Source organism: Oreochromis aureus, linkage group 8 (assembly GCF_013358895.1).
Source record: "Oreochromis aureus strain Israel breed Guangdong linkage group 8, ZZ_aureus, whole genome shotgun sequence".
In the NCBI taxonomy this organism is placed as follows: Eukaryota; Metazoa; Chordata; class Actinopteri; order Cichliformes; family Cichlidae; genus Oreochromis; species Oreochromis aureus.
This window is the reverse complement of record NC_052949.1, coordinates 12,772,390-12,795,870: the sequence shown is the minus strand read 5'-3', so window position 1 is coordinate 12,795,870 and position 23,481 is coordinate 12,772,390. Positions and strand designations below refer to the sequence as shown.

General features: G+C 40.4%; 1 protein-coding gene across 7 annotated transcripts in view; it reads right to left on the bottom strand.

The window, feature by feature from the left end:
* Positions 1–22,936, bottom strand: part of pald1a (phosphatase domain containing paladin 1a) — a 59,284-nt gene extending 36,348 nt beyond the window's left edge. The window contains exons 1-17 of one of the 7 annotated variants that reach the window (XM_031749098.2): positions 22,729–22,936; positions 10,771–10,968; positions 10,481–10,583; positions 9,319–9,498; positions 8,739–8,903; positions 8,471–8,631; positions 7,798–7,873; positions 6,847–7,001; positions 6,656–6,752; positions 6,374–6,478; positions 5,925–6,020; positions 5,705–5,839; positions 4,705–4,821; positions 4,156–4,335; positions 3,818–4,015; positions 3,372–3,512; positions 3,208–3,279 (exon numbers count right to left, since the gene is read on the bottom strand). In XM_031749098.2, coding sequence (XP_031604958.1) covers positions 3,208–3,279; positions 3,372–3,512; positions 3,818–4,015; positions 4,156–4,335; positions 4,705–4,821; positions 5,705–5,839; positions 5,925–6,020; positions 6,374–6,478; positions 6,656–6,752; positions 6,847–7,001; positions 7,798–7,873; positions 8,471–8,631; positions 8,739–8,903; positions 9,319–9,498; positions 10,481–10,583; positions 10,771–10,955 — 2,166 coding nt within the window. In that variant the 5' untranslated portion in view covers positions 10,956–10,968; positions 22,729–22,936. Of the gene's footprint in view, positions 1–3,207; positions 3,280–3,371; positions 3,513–3,817; positions 4,016–4,155; positions 4,336–4,704; positions 4,822–5,704; positions 5,840–5,924; positions 6,021–6,373; positions 6,479–6,655; positions 6,753–6,846; positions 7,002–7,797; positions 7,874–8,470; positions 8,632–8,738; positions 8,904–9,318; positions 9,499–10,480; positions 10,584–10,770; positions 10,969–13,005; positions 13,238–16,801; positions 17,016–17,743; positions 17,860–22,728 lie in introns of those variants that run through there. The other 6 variants (XM_039616513.1, XM_039616512.1, XM_031749096.2 and 3 more) reach the window with 6 other exon arrangements.
* Between the last annotated feature and the right edge of the window lie 545 nt (positions 22,937–23,481).

Below are 23,481 nucleotides of genomic sequence, written 5' to 3'. Positions count from 1 at the left end.
TCCAAACCCACATTTCATCTCCGAGAGAGCTAGTTATTCTGCCTTTATGCTGCGCAGCTGCCTCTTCTTCTCTCCCCCTTCCTCTCCTGTTGCTACTTCAATCATGAAACTGTTCAATGATCAGCTGATCGGCTTTTCTGTCGCAAGTACCATCTCTCTTGTTTCTTTATCGTCCACTTTGCACCAGAAAGAGGAAAACAGTGAATGAACAACAGCAGCACGTTTAAGCTTGATAAGCTGTTGCTAGAATTTATTTAATATTACTTTCTAGTATCAGCTGATGTTTGCTGGAGCCACAGCCGTACAAGCTGCTGGTCATGATATTGGTTTGGATATTTGGTGCGAGGGAAACATGAAGATGAAATCAGGAGATGTCCTTACTGAATCATCAGAGCATTAAGTTTATTAGATTGATCAGTGTTGCTGAACTATGAAATATTTTGGATGCAGAGTATGTTTTGCATAAAGGTATAACAGAATAGCTTTAGTGTTTTGTTTTTTAAAACTGGAGTATAAACTTATACAAAATGCAGCAAGACATTTAAAAAAACCAAACAGTTTTATTGATTATAAAATACACTATATCGGATTCAATCTGTATCGGCAGATATCCAAACTTATGATATCGGTATCGGTATTGGACATAAAAAAGCGGTATCTCTAGTAAAAACCAAGGACGATGCCAGGAGGATCTTTCATGAGTTTTACTCATGTCCAATTGGAGGACACGCTGGCATACACAAAACGCTAAATGCAGTGTGTTCCAGATTTTACTGGTTTAGTAAGACAGTTGAAATTAAAAAATGAGTATGTATTAACTGTTTGTATTGTAGTTAAATAGTGTTTAAAATAAGCAACGTTTTTTTGATAGCAGTTAAAAGACCACCTGTACACTGGCAAAATATAAATAAATATATTTAATTAATTATATTACATTAATAACCTGTAGCCCTGGCAGAGATTTGAAGTCACATATATAAAGTACTGTTTCTAGATTGACTGTTCGTTAGAGAATATGTTATTAAGTCATTTTTTTAATTAAGAATGTTGAACATTTACGTGAACTACATAAATATTTTACCTTAAAGATTCTGGAATGTGACCAGTGTCAAAAATTTGGGAAATCATTGACTGCTGTGCAACCGTTGCAATGTATTAAATATGCCCCTTTTACCTGTTAAAGTATGCTTCTAGCTCATATTAATAAAGGCAGTAGGGTTTGTCACTTGATTCCCTCTTCAGGTGCAGTGTGACTTTTGTCACAGATGGGCATCTTTCGAATGTGCTCAATATGAGAGCAGCAAGTTCAAGTACTTTTGTGAAAAATCTGCATAATTTGTTATAAATATGGTTTGTTTTCCCCTTCTTTCTCTTTGTGTACTGTTTTATCTTTAAATATGTATTATATGTATCTGTAAATATATTCAGTTAATATATGCTGTAAGTCTAATGGAGTGATTTCATTGTCAAAGTTTATATAGTCAGGTGTTCCAATCACTTCCATGGTGACAGGTGTATAACTTCAAGCACCTTGGCATGCAGACTGCTTCTACAAACAAGTGGCAAACCATCCTACCTTTAAGAATATGAGCTAGAAGCATACTCTTCTTCGAGCTCATACGGCAAACTGTCCTACCTATTTAAATTCATGCTGGAATTATTGTGTGACAGCAGAAATGGGCATACACTACGTACTACGTACAGTAGGACGTTTTGCGAAAGTAGGACGGTTTGTCATAAGCCAGCGTAAAATTATCCTACGGGTAGGACGGTTTGCCAAATAGGATGGTTTGTCAGAACACCAGTCCAAACTCCGCTTCAGGTCCCAAAGTCAAATGAACACTGAGAGTTACAAACTGATTTCATTCTTTCATCTTTCAGCTGGATCAGTGTGGCTGCTCTATCAGGTGTCACAATTAAGTTTAACATCCAGGCATCCATGAGAAACAGAATTTATTAAGAAGTTAGCAGGAAGTTAGTTCGCTAGTTTCCACCTAAACATGATATACCATGATCTGACTGAGGGATTTCTGAAAAAGACAGAAAACTAAACAGCAGTGACTTTTTTTGTAGGGTTACTGAAGTTGGGCTAGCTGGTATATAATGATATGCTATGTGATCGCTAGCTACACAGCTATGTTAGCGTGATATAAACACACTGAAGCTGGAGGATAAAAGCTAACTTTTTTCACTCAATAAAAGTTAACGTGAGGCTTCCTGATGGTTAGGGACAAATGCAGGATGCTGTAAACGGACCAAACTTCAGTCAGGAGAACAACTGAGATAATCCATCCACAATTCGTGGTTAGTCATTAATATACCACTGCATAGGTTCGTAGGGTTTTAAAACTGAGAGAAGCTGACAGTCATCACTGACTTTTTTTATGGACTTGTTCAGATTAAACAGAACAAGATACAAAGCATTAAAACATGTTAAAAACCAGAGTTGTAATAAACACAGAGTAGTTTGGACCCGGACGCAGGTTTCATACGTCATCACTTAAAAACCGGATAGATAGCTGTTACTTCCCATTGTATTTTGATTCCATTAGTAGCATGCACAACCAAAAACATCCCACCTACAGGTGTTCTAGCTTCATTAACCTGTGTTTAAACAAGTATTCAAGTGTTGCATTTGACTGTCAAGATTTGATTATCTTGTAAATTCAGCACAACAGCAGAACATGTATCAGGTAAGAGTAGATCCTAGTAAATTCACCCCAAGGTCAGACCACTCAGAGACTGCTCAGACCCAAAAGGCACATCGCAGACTATGTAGATCACAGTTAACATATTAAAAAAAAATAGTTCATGACAACACAATTGGAAAATGACTCGAAACGAGTATGGCTCGTTTGGAAGAGTTTCCAGGAGAAAATCTCTTCTTCTGAAGTTTGCAAAGTCACATTTAAATAAACCACAAGACTTGTGGAGTATTTTTCAACTGGCCTTAAAGCATGGCTACAACTAAACACAGCATACCAGCTCAAACACCTCATCACAACTCAGTTTTGAGTGAATAAATTAGTCAATTTCAAAACAAATACATTGTTGTAATACAGATAACTCAAAGGGCTGTTGACTAATCTTAAATTCTCTGTTTTAGTTTATGTAAACTTATATTCATTATGCAAAGAAATGGAAAATTCAAGATGTTTTTATGCATTTACAAGCTGGTGAAGATGCTGTTTTTTAAAGTGCACATACCTCAAATTCTCCTTTTGTGTACTTAGCATCAGGAACACTCACAATCTCATCTTCAGCAAACTCAGGAAAACCCTGCAGATGGAAGCCAAGTTTTCATTAGCTGAAGTGGTTTTATACAGAGTGGCTCCCAGTAAACATGCAGACAACTCAAATATTCATCTTACATTAAAGTGCCAGAGAGTCAGAACGGCAACAACCATAGCGGTTGTGGTCCTGCCTTTGCCGTTGGAGCAATTAAAAACAAAGGCTGAGTGGGAATCCTCAGCCAAGGAGCTCTTCATGCCCTCCAATAGCTTATCAAAGTCCTGCGGATGATTACCACAATATGTCTTTATTCATGCAGATTTGTATTGATATCACATGAAATAAATGAAAAAATATTAAATATAACACATAAACAGTTCTGACAAATTGAAATCATAATAAGCTCTGGTTCTACGATTATTAACCACTAGAGGGAGCAAAAGTCTTACTCATTCTCAGCTGTCTTTAACCCAAACACCTATCAAATGAACCAGAAGCTGTTTCTGCCTCTTGAGACTGCATGTTTGAAAGGACGCGTGTGTTTGTACACACACGTGTTTACACGCACAGGCTGACACATCATTACCTCCTCCCTGGGTGCGCTGCAGTCTGGCAGAGGGATGCGTTTGCAGACAAGGCCCTGGTGAGAGCTTTTGTGCTGGTTGAAGATCTCCTGAACAGTCAGGCAGGTTTTAAACATCTTCATCTGTTTCTCCTGCTCAAGGATCACTTCCAGCCACTTCTGCACTTTCAGAATCTCCTCCTTTAGGGATGTTTCCAGTTTCTAAAGGAAGAGGATACAGAAATGTTTTCACTTGTTTTGAAGAACAGACTAAAATCCTTGGGACATTCTTTATTATTCAACCTAATATAAAAGCCATGAAAAACATTTAAAAAGACAGAAAAAAATAATTTTCTCTCCACCTCTAGCAGCTCTGGGTCAGATGACGGGATAGAGATGTGTTGGTCCAGACACGTGGGCTCCCTCACAGCAAAAATCTGGCCATTTCCTTCTAACACCAGCTCTTCCTGTAGGTTGACCCATAGCACGTGGGTGTGCTTCCTCTTTTCATCCGTCAGATGGGCCAAAACAGCTCCAGTAGCCTGCACGCAGCAAGTTAAGACGATTAGGGCAAGAAGCTGGAAGTCCAGTGTGAGCGTCTTGAGGTGGGCGAGTGGGAAGTAATCATGACTCATTCTGCTGAGTCTATTTGCACCTATGAATAAATCTGACTGCATAAATGCATACTGATGATAACTATTACAAAACTGTCGGCTGAATGTTTAAATGATTTTAACTAAGATATCAAAGTGTGTCTTTTAGTAATTATAGCAAAGATTACAAAATAAAATCTGTCTTTCTGGATCTAATTAAAAACTATATGTTTATAACTACAATCAGTAACAAAATGACTTCCAACTTCCATTTTTCTTGCATTCATTTTGATTAAAGTAGGACATAATCTGCTGCACCTCAGATGTTGGCTGAGCCACTCCATAAACAGGCATCTTGGGCACTCGTCTGAAGTTAACTGCCTTCATCTCTTTTACTGTGCTGAGCACGTCAGGAGCCAAGTACTCATCAGCAACCTGCACACACACAGTCATTCACAGCATGTAATATACGGTGCTTTTAAAGACAGATAATTACAAATACAGATGATGGATCTTGGATGAATGCATGAAATGTGTTTTCATACCAGCAGCTAGCATGGTGGCTTCTATGTGGAAATGTATTTAGTTTAAAGGGGTAAATGTAGGGAGATGATGATTAGATCATAACAGATTTAGGGAACTTGTTCCGGAATATGTTTACAAAGAAAAAGCTAGCCAAGGACATAGACTGAGAATCTCAGCTTCACACAAAAATATCCAAGCAATGACGCAATTTAAAACAAGCAGACTTTTCAATATTTCTATTATTTGTTATTTTATCTGTTTATTTTCAGCTCACTGTCTGCCAACATGTCTCAAAACTATATCTGAAATATGTGTTTTATTTAACAGCTTCTGATGCAAAAACTGGAATTAAATGACACACTATTCCCACAAATCCTCATCTGCTCAGCGCAGCCACACAAACCTAGCGACCTGGTCAGTTAGCGTGCCCCCTTAGTGGCACTGGTGACTTTTCTGTCTTTAGCCTGTGGCTAAATGTTGTATGGATTGTGACTGATTCTTGTAAATGTGTTCTGTGAAACCTAGTGGTGTTTTTATGAGGTTTAATCATTTACAAATGTGCTACAAATTACCATTTACCTATTTGCATTGTTAAAATCGCAATAACTGAAAGAATGGACACAGCTTGACATCTTAGAGTTAAAAGTTTACAGAACACGAACAAAGATCTGCAATTAAAAATAGCCTATAAATCAGGCTCTGAATGAAATGCGAGCAAAGAGCACATCATTCCACATCATCAACAATGTTAACAACAATGATATTGTTAAATATAATAATCTGATTTTCCCACCAGCACTCGGGCTCCTTTAGTGACCAGCTCTGCCGGAGCGGACAGCTCTGATAGATCCATGCAGGCCAGTAACCTGTACAGCCAAGCATGGCAGCACATCCACTGGCTGAAGTTGGACACAAAGGCAAGAGGATACTGCAAAAAACAACACATAGTTACGACTTACAATTTCTTTTTCATGGTCCCAGAGAAGACATGTACGCTGTAAACACTTTTTTACCTGCTCATGAAGGTATGCATTGAATACAATCAAGTAGAAGTATCGCTCCAAGCTCTGCATTGTTCTGTTGAGAAAGTAGTCTTTGGTACTGCTTCCCTAAGAGAGGAATAAAAGCTGGATTATCTGATCACAGTAGCAGCTTTTACAAGGTGTTTATAATTTTTCTAGCAAAGCACTTTAACCAAACCTGCTTTAATAATTAAGCTTATTTCTTGAAAGACAGGAAAGAGATCAATTAATGATATCAAGTTCTCAAGTCGTCCATCAGCTCGAGAGGTCTCACTGATAAAAGACGTTTATCAAGGCTGATTGTGCTCTCACACGTCTTCTGTTAGGCATAAACTGAGCAGCGGGGGCCCCTGTAAGTTATGAGCCATTTATAGTACAAGCTGCTGCTTTTAAAGAGAAGTTCCAAGTTACAAACTTCAAAAATCTATATCATTACTAACCTGAATTTGATAATCTTCACCAATCCCTTCCAGCTTACTCTTGTTCTCATATATTGCTTCTTTTATGTTGTGCATTTCTGAACACAGGGCAATCGCCTGGTCGACCTGTGAAGAAGAAAAAGACAATGAATCATGACATATATAAACATTTTTTAATAGCTGTTTGGGTAATAAAATACTTTGTACCTCTTGTTTTTGCATAAAATCTTTTGGGGCCTACATATAATTTTTTTTTTTTTCTTTCAAATCAATTGTTATGAAGACAGACATTATCAGCTTTACCTCTTCCATGACCTGCTGTCCATTAGGCAGCTTGTTGATCAGAGACTGGATCACCTGGAACAGTGGTCTGGGTTCTGAAGCAGCTGGCTCCTCAACTCTGACAAAACAAAACAAATATTTTGCCTTTATAAAAAAACTAATTAATTAATAAATACTTGTCATTGATTTTCTATTTGATCTGGACTTCTTACTGGGGTGGAGGCTGTGAATCACCCCTGAGGCGATTCATGACAAGCGTGCCCAGGATCATGGCTAGGTTGGTGCGTCCGACGCCCACCTGGCAACTGAACAGCAGAGCAGGCAGCTTCTGGGATGCACCATGGCCCAGAGACAAGCTTGGGCTCTCCTGGAAAACGATCCACATACATGAGAGTTAAACTATTTTCACACATGAATTGCAGACAATGTCAGAAGTCCCAAATGGCAAGTTGTGCAACAGATCTGCTCTTACTACCAAAAATAGTAGGGTACTTCCTGGATAGGGTGCATTTTTTAACATAGGACACAAGATGCCCACTTGGCTTGTCACATGATAGATAATACATACTTTGCACTGGAAAATGTCAGTTTATAGAGAAATTCATTTCCAAGAAGCTCTCCATTAAAATTCTACATCTAGGGCCATCAAACCAACGACATCAGGCTCATCGCATTGAATTGATCACTTTGGAAATATCAGAGTGAGTGACTAAGATTTACTAAAACAAAGCTCTGATCCAAACACAAAAAATGAATCCGCTTTCAAACCACAGGGAATGGGAACGGCTGCTGCACGTCACTCCAAAAAAGGTCAAAACAAGAATAAAAGAACATCCTGTATGAGTGATAGGAAGGACGGAAACCAGACAAAGGAGATGACCAAAGAATGGACATGAAGTGAGTCCTTACTGCCTTTTTTGGGGGGACTTATTATTAATGATTGATTACACATACAGGACAGATAATGGCATACATGTGGATTAAAAAAGCTAGCGTTACTTTCTCACTACCTCAGTGAGAAACTCCAGGCACTCTTCAAAGCTCTGGCCATGAATAACTTTAATGGCACACCAGAACAAGATCCAAATATAAAAAACAAGCCCAAAAAAGGACTATGTAACAGCTGGGTTTGTAGCGTGATTGACATTTTTACATCTGCTTACCCTGAGTATGTTAACAAATGCGTCAAAGTCTTCTTCCAATGGTGCTCCCTCTGTGGGCAGTGGCAGTCTGTAGTACCTGCAAAACAACACACTGTCACCCAGAGTTGAACCCGTGCCTGTGTATGTTGTGTCAATACTGCCCTTAAGTAGGACAGAGCACATAAACATATAACCTTAAGACTTTACAGCCGAGCTCCCTAATGTTGTGTTTCCTAATCACATCAGATAGAAACTATGCCTTTTCCGGCAAACCGCAAAGGATGATGGGAGAGATCCTAATCACAGGATGAGCCCAAACACCTGCACTTTGAATCTATTTATAATAAAACATCCTATCATTTACAAAACATAAAGATTAAAAGTAAAAGCTTTAGGGCTCTCCTATGGGAATAATACATGCTCTTGGCCTGGATACGCAGCGAGCGGTTCACAACATCTCAGCAAAGCCGACACCGCAGATCTGATTGCAAACAGGATGTTTCAATCTGTAGTTTTTACGCCCCCGTTTCTTCTCGTTTCCAAAAACGCAGGGCAACCAGTCTTTGCACAAACAAGCACCACTATTTATAACCTTCCCTGCATGTTCAGCAGCAGGCAGCCACACGCTGCTTCGTGTAAACTCGTGCGTGTGACCCGGGGAGCTCAGGCATAATAAAGGAACGATGTAAACAACCTGTAGGCCGGCATAGTGAACATCGGCCTCTTGTAGACCTCTTCGGTCACATGGATGTCCTCCTCGCACGTGATAGATATCTTCTGTGGCTCGTCTTTAAAGAACTCGATGTCGTTGTAGACGTAGAAGACGTTTTCGTTCAGCTTGGCGAAGTCATGGAGCTGTGGAGCGTGGAAGAAAGGAGTGTTTTAATACTGTTGCAAATGAGACTTTAGCAAAAAAGAAAAAAAAACCCGCCTTAGGGATTAGGCATGAGTTTGTCTCTCACCTCCTTTCTGATGGTCAGCTCCAGGCTTTCCACCCTATCCTCTTTTTCCAGGTCATGAAGGTTCTCATGTAGGTTTTCCTTCCTCCTCGGGGTATATGGCACAAAGTCATTGTCTTTGTGCAGGAAAACAACGGGCTCCTCTCTTACACACACGAATATAACCTCCTGTAGGAAGAAATATAGGAAAACAGGCCTCCTCCTTAAAACGACACTACTTTTAAAAATAGCTGGAAACAATTTCTCGTCATATGACACGGAGCACATGAATACAGAGTTTTAAAAACCCGATGTATAATTTTGTCAATTTCATTTTAATTGCGGCCGGTTTCTAGCTGCTCTAAGTAGAAAGATTCATTTTCCACTGGCGCACATGACCACAACTTTCTGTTTGCTCAGTTCTGCAATCCAGCCACAGCCTCCACTGAGCACTTGACTCCTCAAATATTTACTGACAACACGGAGCGAAAGAGGCCAGGCAGAGCTAAACTGGCACCAGCACAGGAAAATAGGATCTACCAGAGAAACCTATCGAAGGCTTAAGAGGGGCACATTGAAATTGTGCACAAGTTATAGCAGTGACCTCTTGTCCTTGCGCCTGGAGTCTCTGGAGAACCTGCTTGAACCCATTCAAGCTGGGCTGACCCATGCCATACAGGGGGTAGGATCCTTTCACTTGGCGGAAGTTGGGCGCCCCATAACTGCCCGTGGTGTTTAGGACATCAGCTTTGCTGTAGACATCCTGGACCATGAAGTACTCCCCCTGGAAAGAAGAGCACATATAAATCTGAACTGAGCCAAACTGTTCCAACTTCCAGCCCAGCCTTCATTGGGAGAGTAGCAATGTAAACATTACAGTGGTTTAAAAAATTGACACAGTGTTTACATGTGGAAGTGCTTTGTGACATCGCTGCAAGATTAAGCTAGATTTTTGTTCAGGCTTTTGTCCTCTGTGTTTGCAAACAACACCAAAAAGATAACGTGTGGTTACTGTGTCGTCTCAGAAAGTTCAATCTATGCCCTCCCGCCCAGATCTTTAGTAGACCTGTTCCCTGCACTGATCCAGAGAGCTTAACGCACTAAAACAACAAATACAGACACCCTCATGACCATTGGACTTTCCAGGTTTTTCTTATATTTACATTATATACATATTTACATGTTTGTCCCATTTCTAGTTGGTATTTCAATTTGTTATATCAATATGAGTAAACAGAGGAATAATATCAAATCTACTGTTTTAAAAAGAGCTCTAACTTGCTATGTGCACAATATATAAGTATATAAATATATAAAGAAGATTGATTAGTAGTTTTACTGCTTTCAGTATCAGCATCAGCCCCAGAAATCAAGTTTTAATCAGGTATTAGGCGTTCATAACATTTCAGACAAACATTACTGGTAGAAAGAAAGAAAGTCACTTTTTTAAGGAGATGTTCTCAAGATTAAACTCCTGACCTCGCTACACATATAAAAGGAACTGTGAGTTAACACTGACAAAACACTGCATGCTTGAACTACCACAGCACAGTTGACAGAGCAGATCAAAGCCTTGAGAGGAGGGTGACAACATTCCCGTTTTAATGGCTGCCTCTGATCATAAAACAGCGCATGACAATGTTCCTGCACCACTCTGCAATTTGGACATGTAAATGTGAAAAAGAAAGAATGGTGAGATGACTCCACAGCTTGCTGTGACAGTGTTGTTCTTTGTCGCAGCTACAAGAAGAGCACGGCACCCTTACCTGCACGAGGTAGTGCTCGGGCAGAGTGTCTGATATCCGACCGACTTTGTAGTTGGTCTTGAGGATGTCGTCGTGAATCTGAAATTCCTGTCTGCAATTATATCTGCAATGCAAAACACAAAACAAGGTGTGGATGGTGCAGAGAGGCCAATTCAATTATCAGCTGCTATTTGCTTGGCCTGGGTTGACAAAAGCAAACACCGTGGCTGGAGGGTGAGGGGGGTGTCACCTCAGTGATCAAAAAGGTTTCACACCCAACTGTGAGAACGTAGATTCGGGGAGGGACTTACGTGATGACGACAGGTGCAACTTTGTTGGTGATGATGGACTTGGCCTTGTTGTTGTGGATGTTGACTGTCTGGAAGGGGCTCATGCAAAGAGACTGCTTGCTGTCAGCCATCCCGTTGCCATGGACACTCTCAAGCGGCGACGCAACAGAAACGGGCTGTGGTGCGGCACTGGCAGTTGTACCCATGCTCCACAAGCTGCTGTAAATGGCATCGCAGTGGACTTAGAAACAGGAAGCAATCACACACGAAAGCACGCTCACAGCAGCGGAACATACAATAGTGTGTATTTGGAGAATGACATCATTTACAAACATACTTAAGGTGTGAAAAGTTATTCCGTACTAGTCTCACACTGAGACTAGGAATAGGTTAGAAAAAGGTGTTACTTACCAGCGTATGCTATATAAATAGAATTTTGAATTACTATGCAGATTTTTTTTATTTTTCACATCATGAAACATTTTTTTCTATGGTAGTATCACAGCTGAGGATTGCCCACCAATGATCTCATTAAATTTGACACAGACAGACACTGAAGTTCCTGTAATAACAAAGAAATAAATACATTTAAAAAGTGTGACAAGTTACACTTGAGCAGACTTTGCTTGCATGCAGGTAAAGTGGCAAAAGATGACTGCATTTGCTGAAAAACCATCCCAAAACCATGCACTTTATTAGATTTTTAAAATGTATTTGAATTCATCTCCTGTGTTTTGATACAGTGCTGCTATGTTTTTTTTACTTTTACTGGATGATTTTCCAGGAAATTAGGTAATGACATTCATAGTCGCCAGAGGATTCGCTATCTTTGTGAGAGCTAAATAAGAAGACCAGTACCATTCTCATATCTATATAAGAAGTGGAAACACTGTTAAAGGCTATTATGATCTCAAAGGGTCTGTTTGGAAGGGTTTTAATATGGTGAACCAGAGCCACGGTAAACAGTATGTCTGTTTGGATGGCACTGATCTTAACGTATAATCAGAATGAAAGAATCTACATGTTGAACTATAATTTTTCTAATTATCATTGCAGTTTTGCGATTCTTACATGGCAAGCATTCACAGTTGGGTATAGAAAAAATATGTGGAAAAAACTGCTTATATTTTAGCTATCTGCTTAATGAAAAAAATAGAAATAAGAATTACTTCTCTATATGATCTCAAATTAATTCCTTTTTTTTATAAGCAAAAAATTATTTTATCACATAAAAAACTGCAGTATAACTGTATTCAGGATATGTGATTAAATAAGCTGAGCTATCATGTATTATGAAAAATATTATCAGTGGTAGTTTTTCTATGCATAGAGCAAGGCTCAGCCAATGACTCATAAAATCCGCCTTTTTAGGCTTAACCATTAATTTCATTTCTCTACAGTTTCATCATGGTCATAGTGGTAGGGGTTCAGAGTCTCCAATGAGAGCCAGCCAGGTTTCAACAAAACTTTTTCTCCTCTGAATAAAAACCAAGCTTTCCAGGGAGCTCTACAGATAAACAAACAAAACTTCTGACAGCCTAGCAGGCCACAGCATCAGTGCTCATTAACATCGGTTGTAACACGAAGCTGGCTGGGAACCTATTACCCCTAACTTAAATGAACGGAATAATACATCGAGTCCCCAAACACAAGCAGACAGAATGAATCCAACAAATACAAAATCTACCGAATGTCACACAGCTCAGGCGTATGGAAGCTTAGTCTTCTAGCTGAGCTCAAAGCACCTCTGTGTGATCATCAGTTTTGAATAGAGTGGGCTCTCAAGGTGCAGAGAGGCTGTGGGTGAGAGAAGTGCCGCATGAGTCACAGCTACTGTCCTCTTTGTTGCTTCTGAAGGTGAGAAGGTAGGTCAAGCCTTGTACTTGGAGACTTTTTGATTCAGCAGAAAGATTCTTCTCACAAGCACAACGTGTTCCTGGTTTGGATTTTTTTTAAATGTACAGTATAAACGGTTTGCAGTTCAAATAGTTCAAATAATCATATGATTTCAGTAATTATACTCCTATCAAATAACAGCTGCGTGAAAAGACTGAAGGCAAAAGAGTCAGAAACCCTGCCTGAGTTCAATAGGAGGAAGCCGAGTTTTCAATGCTGTGCTCTAACAGCTTCACAAATCTATTTACGTCCCCGTCACATACCAAAAGGTTCTCTGTTAGCATAATTTTGTGGCCACCGCAGGAAACGTAACAAAAAACACTCCACGACGTAACAATCCAGTAAAATATAATATCTTACGCATGAGATGAGGTGCAATCTGTGCTTCCAGAGCCTTTTCTTTGCTGCTTTCTTTCTGCCATGGTCCAAAGGAGTGTGAGAACTTGGCATCACATCCAAAAAAAGAAATCTTCCTTCTTTGAATCCACTCACCCACCCCCAGTCGGAGGGAAACACCCCTTGTGGGAGTTCAAAGTGCCAGGCTGCTTGGCATTCAGACAAAACTTCAGAAGTTATACTTTTCAGACAACGTCCTCCTCGTCTTTGCTCCGTCTCCTGACTGATGTTGGGGAATAGATTCATGCAGGAGACTGGAGTCTCAACAGAGGAGACCAGGGGAAGTAGCAATACATCTGGCAGCCAGATGGCTAAAGCTTAGCTTTCTTTCACATGGGCAGGCTATGCACAAAGATGACACACAGCTGACTCTTTCCAGCAGACAACACATGAAATTATAACTTTATTATTCACTTGACAGAAGCGGATCAACAGAAACATGTTCATTTTTTTCAAAGCTTTTTAACTTCTGCTTTTATCTCATAATTTTTGCTTATGTTAGCAGGAAATTGCAATATTTCTTCTCTTTCCTTTGAAACTTTTATTTTTAATGAATAAGGAGGAAATGAACCAATCTATACTTGCAAATTCGACGTGTGGGCTACATAAATGATACAGAAACAAGATGTGGTAAACATTGTACGCCCAAGTATACCACAAGATGTAGCAGATGTAAAAGTGTTGCCAGTTTTGGACTATCCATGTAAGATATGCCCATTTTTTTACAGAGCATTAAAGCTAGGAATACTGTGGCATCATGCCACCTCACTATTCTGTATACAAGCTACGAAGACGGAAAGGGGGGTGGCTTTGTTGCTGCGCATTTAAGCCCTCAGGAGAGATAGTAAAAGAGCCAAATTGACAGTAGTAGAAAGACAGCCAGCACTGCGAATGCTGATGGTTTGGACATCACATGGATCTGATTCCAAAATGCCGACACACGATGAAAAATGAAGCACATTTTGCAGGCCTGGTGCAGATTAGTGTGAACAAGCAAAGGTGGCATTAATAGAGGTCTTTTTAACACTTTTAAGGCAAACTGTTCTTGTAAAAAGTCACCTTAACGAGTTTGGTTTTGTTCTTTCCTTAAAGTAACGGGTAGAAACAAAGCAGACTAACTTCGATCTCTGTCCCTTTAAGGGCATTTAATCAGTAGGTTTCTTTTACCCACCACCACAGTTATGCATGACTCTGTGGTTTAGTGGAAGGCCATAAAACACTGAAAACAGATTCTCGCATTATATTCAGCCACGCACTAGAACTTCCTAAATCTTATCGCATATGTGATGTGGTTGCTTGCGAAACATCTGATAATTGAAGATACGTGATACTTTGACTTTTTAGCAAGGAAATGGTCACACTGTAGGCTCTGCTCTCTTACTCTGCAGCCCGTCACCACTGCTGCAAGACCACGGTGCACAAACTTTGATACAGACGTCCTTGCTACATGCAAGAGCAGCTCTTCAACTGCACTAATTTCAGCATGGGCAGACCTGGTCTCCGCCCCCGGCGGGCAGCCGGGGTGGAGGCCTGTGTAGAAATAGCCCTCAGTCATAAACATCCTACTGGCAAGCCAATCAAGGCAACTCATTAGAGAGGCTGTTTATCCCACACGTCAACCAGAGTAGTACTGCACACACATTGAAGCACTGCACTGATGCTGCACTGTGTCCGGGTCAGATGAAAGATAAGTGGAATTCAATGAAATAAGTAAATTCACACACAAACAAAAACAATCATCTTGAATTCAGCTTTCTGTGTTTGTGTAGGAATCTGCCAACAAAGCTGTGAACAGCTGGTGAAAGTTAACCAGTGGCACTAATATTTAAATTCAAAGACAGCATAGTCGGCTTACGACCATGGAAACCAGAAGCTACTGCCAGCCTATCAGTATTGCTCCATTCAGGACAGCCCCATTTAAATTCAGCCGGTGTCCCAACTTTGCTGTAGCAACGTCTTCAGACAAAAGGGTCTGAGCGCAGACAGGAAGGAGCTTGCAGCTGCAGGATGCATCTGTTGGTGGCCCCGAGGAAGGATGCAGAGCACCCTTTATTCATACGAGATGCAGGGGTTTAAGAGAGATGGGTATCACTTTGTAGTGCGCAGGAGATCTTTCAACACAACTTCCCACATTGAGGTTGAGAGGAGAGCCGCCAGCATGTCAACAAAAGCCACATTAAAATTCTAAATTCAATGCAAATTGGCATCACCTAATTCATAATCAGGGATCCTGTGTATTTTCTGGTCTCCATGGAGGCCGCTCGTTCAGTCTGAAAATGCTTAGGCTGAAAGCATGCTGGGTACACAAAAATAAGCTGATTTAGTGCGATGCAGTCATGTCGTGTCTGGAAATAGCCACACAATATCCCCATCAAACATCTGATCTTCTGTGCACTAACTAAAAGTCTGACATCTGAATCCTAATTTTACTTAATAATAACAATGACATATTGTCCCAGTCTCACTGATCACAGGCTAGACCAAGAAAACCCTTCGACTCAGTCACACCCCCACACAAGCTAAGGAAGTATAAGCACACCTTGACAGGAAACGCTTACATGTACTCTCTGAAACTTCCTCCCTGCAGCTGTACGCATATTTCACCAATGAGGTTAAGGGTTGCAGGCGTGATTCCACAGGACATTGCTAGTTCCTGCCCTAAAATGTCAGTTCTGCACGGAAATGAGCTCAGTGCTTCCTCTGCAAAAAATCTTTTTTGTGTTTTCCTTCAACTGTTCCAAAAACCTCATTGTGAATTTGTGTCAACTTATGACTTTTGTTAATTTTTGTGCAAAAGCAATGGCCCGGCAATGTGCTCAGAAAGACAACACTGTGGTAAAAAGAAGCTGCGTGCTGACGCATGGTGAGAGGATGCTAGTTTCAAATCTGATCAAATGTGTGAAATAGCTTTTCCACTGCAAGAGTTAGCGTCCAGATTGACAGCCGAGGTGCACACACTGACTGGACGACATCTAAATGAAATGGCATGTAGCACTAGTAAGAGATGAAAATCCACTGAGACACAAACAAACTCTGCTTCTGCTACTGCAGTGATACGACATAAATCACGAGTAACCTTTAGCCTTGCGCATTCCTGCTTTCATCACAGCTTGACAGTGAGCTCCAGCTAAAAAGGGTTTACAAATCTATTTTTAAAAACCCTGTCTGTAATTTATCTCAAGATGCCAATTTTATCTTCTTACTTCAAGCCTGCAGTGGTGTGGTTTTCACTTTTTGTAAACCTCAGTGTCTGGCCACGATATTCTGGCAGATCTGCCGGTTCAAGTGACAGCAGATAGATTTTACACCGAGTTGTTAACATGTTACATTTCGCTTGCAACTCGGGCTGAAGTGATAAACTTGTGTAAGTGCAAACAGATCTTGACTGAGCAGCATTTTGTAAGATGGTCAAGGGTGTCTGAATCATTTCAAACAGGTGCTGGTCACTCCGGCAGAAGAAGGAGAGTTGATAAACACTTAAGAGGAGAGCTCAGGCGTCACATGCCATTAAGAATGCAATCCATGTAGCTATGTGAATATCAGCCATGACTGGTATTATCAAAGAATGTGGTAAAACATATGAAAAAGATATTTCACATCTCTTAAGTCTCATGTAAAATCACAGCGTGCATCTAAAAAACAGCGCATGCCATTTCTTTTGTACCTCTTGAAAACATACCGATGACACGTTTTGCGACCACAAACCAGCAACAGGACTCAAGTGTCACAACAAAGAAAATGCAAAGTATGACAACTGTACCTGACATTCAGCTGCTCATTCCACCGTCCGAGAGGTGCGCGAGTCTCAGAGAAACAAATAATGGGTTAAAAAGAACCAAAATGACAGCTCTCCGGCAGGCAACCAGTCTCACTCAGACATCCCCGCTGGCATCTCTGTCTGTTCTGTGAGGCAATGTGTCTCTGCCTCCTGATCAAACTACAGCAGGCGGCAGTCTTGCATCATTAACATGTCCTTATAAAGCAAGTCAATGAACATGTCCTTCAGTAAGGACAGATCCCAGACAACCACTGAGCAGGAAAAGACGGGAGTGTGCAGGGAGGTGGGGGGGGGGGGGGCTCCCCTGTTGGTTTGTTTGTTACTTTTTTGTATGCATCCCCTGCGCATGAGGTGCAAGGTTGCTGGGATTTGTGTGTGTATGAAACTGATTGTGCTCTTGTGTGTGTGTGCATGTGTGCAAGGGGGGGGGGTCGAAGAGGATGTGGAGGCGGACCCAGAGGCTTACTCACCATCCACTTCACCATCCAATCATAAACCGGAGCCTCCTGGCAGCACAATACCTTCTGAACACACAGACCTTTCAGCAACTGTATCAAACACATCAAACTAAACGGTCACTTCTTACACAAATTACGAGCAGATGCAGCAGTAAACCCTCACTGTAGAATGTAAGGTACACTTGCAACACCAAGAACATAAGCCTAATTCACTGCAATGCGCTAATTACTCCATTCATTAGCAGTTAACACATGTCATGTTGAAAGTAAACAGGCTTACAGCTGGGCAAATACTTAGATTTAAGCTTGAGTTTTAGCTGTAAATGCCTGTGCTGTACCCTTTGTAGTCATAACACTGAGGGTATGTCAGTTCAAACAGCAGGCATCCTAAGGTTTGAATAAGGCACGAATACAGCCAACAGCATCTGCTTGCAAAATACCTGTATCGAAATTCTGCCAAACTTACCCAATTGGTTAAGTCCATTTACACTTAGGGCTCCAAATTATTAAACAAATTGGCCAACAACATCGGGCTTATCGTCTGAGTGAACTGCATGTGAGAATGTTTTCTTACAAAAGTATGTGCGATCACAAATCTGTCACAAGATAATGTCCACATCAAGCTGATTTGCGAAAGTGGTAAGTGTTTTTTTCGAGATATGGATGGAAAATCTACTGCTGCCACACCTGTTCCTTCCTTCCTGCAGCCGCGCAGGCCAAAGATTCTGACTTTCTTGCAACACCGTGAATGTGAAACCAAACCCTCCCATGGCCCGCAAACCGCAAAACATGAATGAATCCACCCAGGAAGTGAGAAATAACAAATATACGTTTGTTTTTCAGGGGGGAGATTTTGTAATAAACTGTCATAAAGCTAATGAGTGACCCACCTAGGCACAGGCTCATGCACCTTCCCATTTTTTAAGATCAGAAAAAAAGCATAATTTAGAATAAGAGGATATTCAATGGCAGACTGAAAAAACATCCTCTCTGCTTAATGTCCCCATTGGAAAAGGACCGTACGGCTTTTATCACCTCTCTTGTTCAAATCTTTTCTCAGGCCTGGTGTCTGTCTTATCTCCAGAAAGCCAGTTTGCTAAGAGCCTTGTAAGAGCAATTGTAAGGAAGGGGGAAGTATTTCACCTGAGACAAGTTCTAAGCTTCCAGACGCATTAGAAATGAAATACATTATTAATGCTTTCAGATAGTCTTTTCATCTTTCTCACAGCACAGGGACACTGTTCCAAAATCAAAATGTTTCCCTAATCAATCACTGTCAAGTTAAAAATACCTCAGAGCTCAAAACAGCTCAAAGCTCTTGGGAAGATGAAATGATAACTAATTACAAATACACAGGGGCATGTTCTGGGTGGACGTACAGTGGAATATTCTCTTGAGTCCATTGATCAAATATGACACCTTGTGGTAAGAATTAACAACTGCATTTAGATAATGATCTAATTTCCAAAACACTTCTTTTCACTCAGACAACTATTTAATCACAATCAGAAAACAGTGCCCACTGGGAAATTAATTAATTTACATCAAATGTCCTTTGAGTAACTTTGGATATGACCAAAATTATAATTACTGGAAGGCATGCCTCCAAATATTTTGATATTATCAAAATTATTTTTACATCAAATATTTTTATCAGAATGTATGAAGATCAAAAACATTTTTAAATGCTTCTTAGCAGGTCTTAAAATTATGGAAATGCAATTAAAGGAACAACAAGACATTGGGAGCAGTACAGCCTTACTGCTTCCAATGGAATTAAGATGATTAGGAGCAGCCAAGTGCTTGTAATCAAAAAAACTTGATTAACTGATAATTAACAACCTTCTCTCTAAAAGCACTTTTGGCAATCTGCTAGTCTGGAGCATTCAGGTGTTTGTTAACACAATGCAAAGGAGGAAGGAGGGTTATGTAATTTTTAAAGATTATGAAAATGTAGAAAACAAGCTGGTGTGCCAATTATCCCAGGAGTGGACATTGCAACAAATTCACCCCAAGGTCAGACCCTGCAATGCTCAGAGAAATCACAAAATAACCCAAGAGCTACATCTCAGACTCTGAAGGGCTCAGTTAGTACGTTAAATGTTAAAGTTTATGACAGTATGATTAGAAAAAGACTGAATGGAGTCTCCAGAGAAAGCCTCCTTTCTCCAAAAGACAATGGCAGCATGGCTTAGGTTCGCAAAGTCGCATCTGAACAAACCAAAAGGAAAACCACAATGTCCAAATTGAAGAAGATTGGCTGTAATGCTCAGCACATCATTTGGTGAAAACCAAATTTCAGCAACACCTCATGCCAACTGTCAAGTATGATGGTGGAGGTGTGATGATCTGGGCTTGTGTTGCAGCCGCAGAACCTGGACACCTTGCAGTCACTGAGTCCAACCATGAACCATGAAAGCCATCTGTCTGACAGCTAAATCTTGCCTGAAACTGGGTCATGCAATGGGACAATCAATCAAGGTGCAATGGCCCAGTCAAAGTCCAAAGCTTAACCCAACTGACATGCAGGACCTTGAGATCAGATGCTTGCAAACTTATGCAACATTTCAAAGAAACGTGTGCCAAAATTGTAAGAGACTGATAAAGTCAAACAGCAAACAATTACTTCAAGTTATTGCTGCTAAAGGTGGATCTCTATAACCCATAGAATCATGGTGTGTGCTTAGTTTTCCACACACTGCTTCTGCATGTTGGCTTAGTTTTTGTTAAATGCATAATGACACAGTGTAATACATCATGTGTTGTTGTTCAAATGATCATCTATTTACCTAATTTGAAGACTTAATAAGGACCAGATAATCTTTAATTATGTCCTCCTGGCACAAGCATCCTCCACTGCAACCACTGAACATCCAAGGTATGGACATTGAGGCTGTGGACAGCTACAGGTACCTTGGTGTTCATCTGAACAACAAACTGGACTGGACTCATAACTCAGACGCCCTCTACAGGAAAGGGCAGAGCAGGCTGTACCTGCTGCGGAGACTCAGGTCGTTTGGAGTGGAGGGCCCACTCCTGAAGACCTTCTATGACTCTGTGGTGGCCTCAGCCATCTTTTATGGCGTGGTCTGCTGGGGCGGCAGCACCTCTGCTGGGGACAGGAAGAGACTGAACAGGCTGATCCGAAGGGCCAGCTCTGTTCTGGGAGGCCCTCTGGACCCAGTGGAGGTGGTGAGTGACAGGAGAATGGCGGCAAAGCTTTCATCCCTGTTGGACAACATCTCCCACCCCATGCAAGAGACTCTGACAGCACTGAGCAGCTCCTTCAGTGGCAGGCTGCGGCACCCACGGTGTGGGACGGACAGATTTCGCAGGTCTTTCCTCCCCACAGCTGTCAGACTCCACAACAAAGACTTTAACTGATCAAACACACACATCCACAAATGTGCAATAACACTAATGTGCAATAATCTTTTCTGGCATCGTTGTATTTTTACTCAGTTGTATATAGCATTTGTATTCTATTTTTATCTTATTGTATATTTTATTCTACTGTATATAGTATTTTATTTTATTCTATTCTGTACAGTTGTGTACTGTATTTATTCTTATTGTATTCTAATTTTTGCTTCATAACTTTTGCACTGTCCACTTCCTGCTGTGACAAAACAAATTTCCCACATGTGGGACTAATAAAGGTTATCTTATCTTATCTGATCCATAAGACCTTAGAACTGAAAAAAGTGTATTTTCTTTTCCACATAAAAGCATATTATGCTCTCTAGCTTCACCTTAAGATTGAATTCTTTAATATTCCCATCTGCTGTTGATGGGACAGTTTACAGTGGGACAGTTCAACGAACACTGAGACCGACCAAACAAAACTGGGTACGCTTAAAGTTTTATTTAACCAACATGTTTGTCTGAAAGCATACCTACGGGCAAGCAAAGACTCATTTCACCTGCACTGAATTTTTAATTCATGTAGATAGTAATGTGCTGTATAACTAAACATGCATATGGTAGATTATAAGTCCTAGCAGTTTTATTGCAGTCAGCTGTTATTTATAGTTTCATTATGAACATGAGGAAGGTGAACAGTCACAGCCATTTTATTGTGCAACTTCAGAAAATAAGAAAAGTAAAGAAAGTTGGGAGGTGGGACCCGCAACACCCCATCCCGAATTTGGCCCCTCTCAATATTGACTCACTTGACCTTGACTTGGCACAATACTCCCATAAATGATTGCAAATATGCATCCAAATCAATTTCAACAAGCAGCACTGGGACTTAAGGAAACTTGAACCTAGCTGAACACCTGTTTTGCATTTCTCAATCCCTATGAACAGATCTACTATAAATCATTTTGGAAATAAAGTTGGGGCTTTTCGTGGGGCATGTCCAAACAAACAACTTTTTCAATTACATGTAGGAGTTAAGTTTCTCATCCAGCCCTCTTATCAAGATAAACTGAGATTAAAAGGCTCATCATTTAGTCTCAGGCAGTTCAATCATCCAGGAGTTTCGTTCTATCACTCTTGATTAACTGATACTCCTGGTTTGATCGGGTCAATCAGAGGCAGTTTCAGTGCACCCCACCGCCACTCCCACCCCCACCCCCCCGCCATGACATGAGGTAAAGAGATATAAACAGAAGAGCCTGGAAGGATAACCAGCTGGAAGGACCAAAGTAAACAAAGGCCTTGACAACAACACAATACATCAAAGAACATCATGTGCTTTGTGCTTTTAGACTTTATATCAGGCCTAATAAAATCTTTACGCAGATGCAGCATGACCTCACTATTTGCCTATTATATACTGTAGATGCTATACATGCACATGTAAATACATGACGCGGTTTTAGATTATGTTTCTGTTAGTGGTATTTGTATGTAGAAGTATTTGTTTTGGTTCATTTTTCTGTCTTATGAGCGCTACCATAAAACACACCTATTATTAGTACATATCCAGTATTTGCATAATACATTGTTTTTCTCAAACCTTTTATCATTTGCATGCATGTACTGTAATGTAATTTCCGTGCAATCGTTGCACTGTAACACATCAGGACATCCTAGAAAATATCTGTTTTTTATAAGCAAATAAAAACATAAGTTAACGTTTATCCATTTATGCATTTCCATAGTCATGAGCCCCAGCTGCCTATCGTGGTTTGCACAACTTCTTTTTTTATTATTCATCACTGTCAGCGCCCAAAACACCAGATTCAATGCACAATACAGTGCAGGCATGGAGAGATGGGGGGTGGGGGTGCCAAGCACATGTATGCCCCATCAGCCACACAAGCACATCATGAAAATATCCTTCACTGCGGAAGTCTAGTCCAAGCAAAAGTCCAAAATCCATATTTGCTGAAGATAGTAATCTAGAGGGATACTGGGGTCCAAAAACGGCACGAGTGCCAACTTTTTTTTAGCTGCCATGACTCGTGCAAGAAAAGAGCCGTAAACTTTAAAGCTACTCACCATTTCAGCACACGGTAGGTGAAAAAGCGACGGGCCAGTTAGGAAAACAGATTTTCGGAGCTCGGTTTTTCCGGTGTAGACGTTGTCGACAAAGCGCACCGCTTTTAAACTATACAGATGGATGAAAAATATCCATTAATTTTTATCCTTTCTCGGGAGATTCTCGAGGAAAAGGATTTCATTATGTGAATGGAGACGCATGGCGCATGCGCAGTTTGCGACAACCCATCCACAGATGCTCTTTGCAGGAACCAAGATTTTTGACGTGCAAACTTCGCGTAAAAGATTTAAAAGGTTCATTGCTGTTATGCCACTTTGCAATTAAGCATTCTTATAATAGGTGTCATACTACTACTATTAATAAAATGAAAGCTTATATATAAACATTACAAATAAAATTAATACGCTGTTTAAGGAATTATAACCAGAAAAACACCAGTGAGTTCAATAAATATTGGTTGCTGACCATAAAGAAAATGTAAAGCTTTATATAATAGTATAGCTTTAGAAGTAAACATCTTAAAGTTAAATATGAGCGAGATAAGACGTGTTTCCTGCTTCATTCTATCTGTGCTGCTTGATAGTGTCCCAGAGGTCTATATTAAGTTTCCAGCGACTTTATCTCAGTTTATGGTAGGCTTTTTTTATCCGTCTCCATCTTTTATCGTAATGTTCTTGTCACAAAAGGCCATTTGTGGTATAATTAGAAGTTAAATTAGGCCAAGTTATTAACAAATGCATAATAAATGTAGT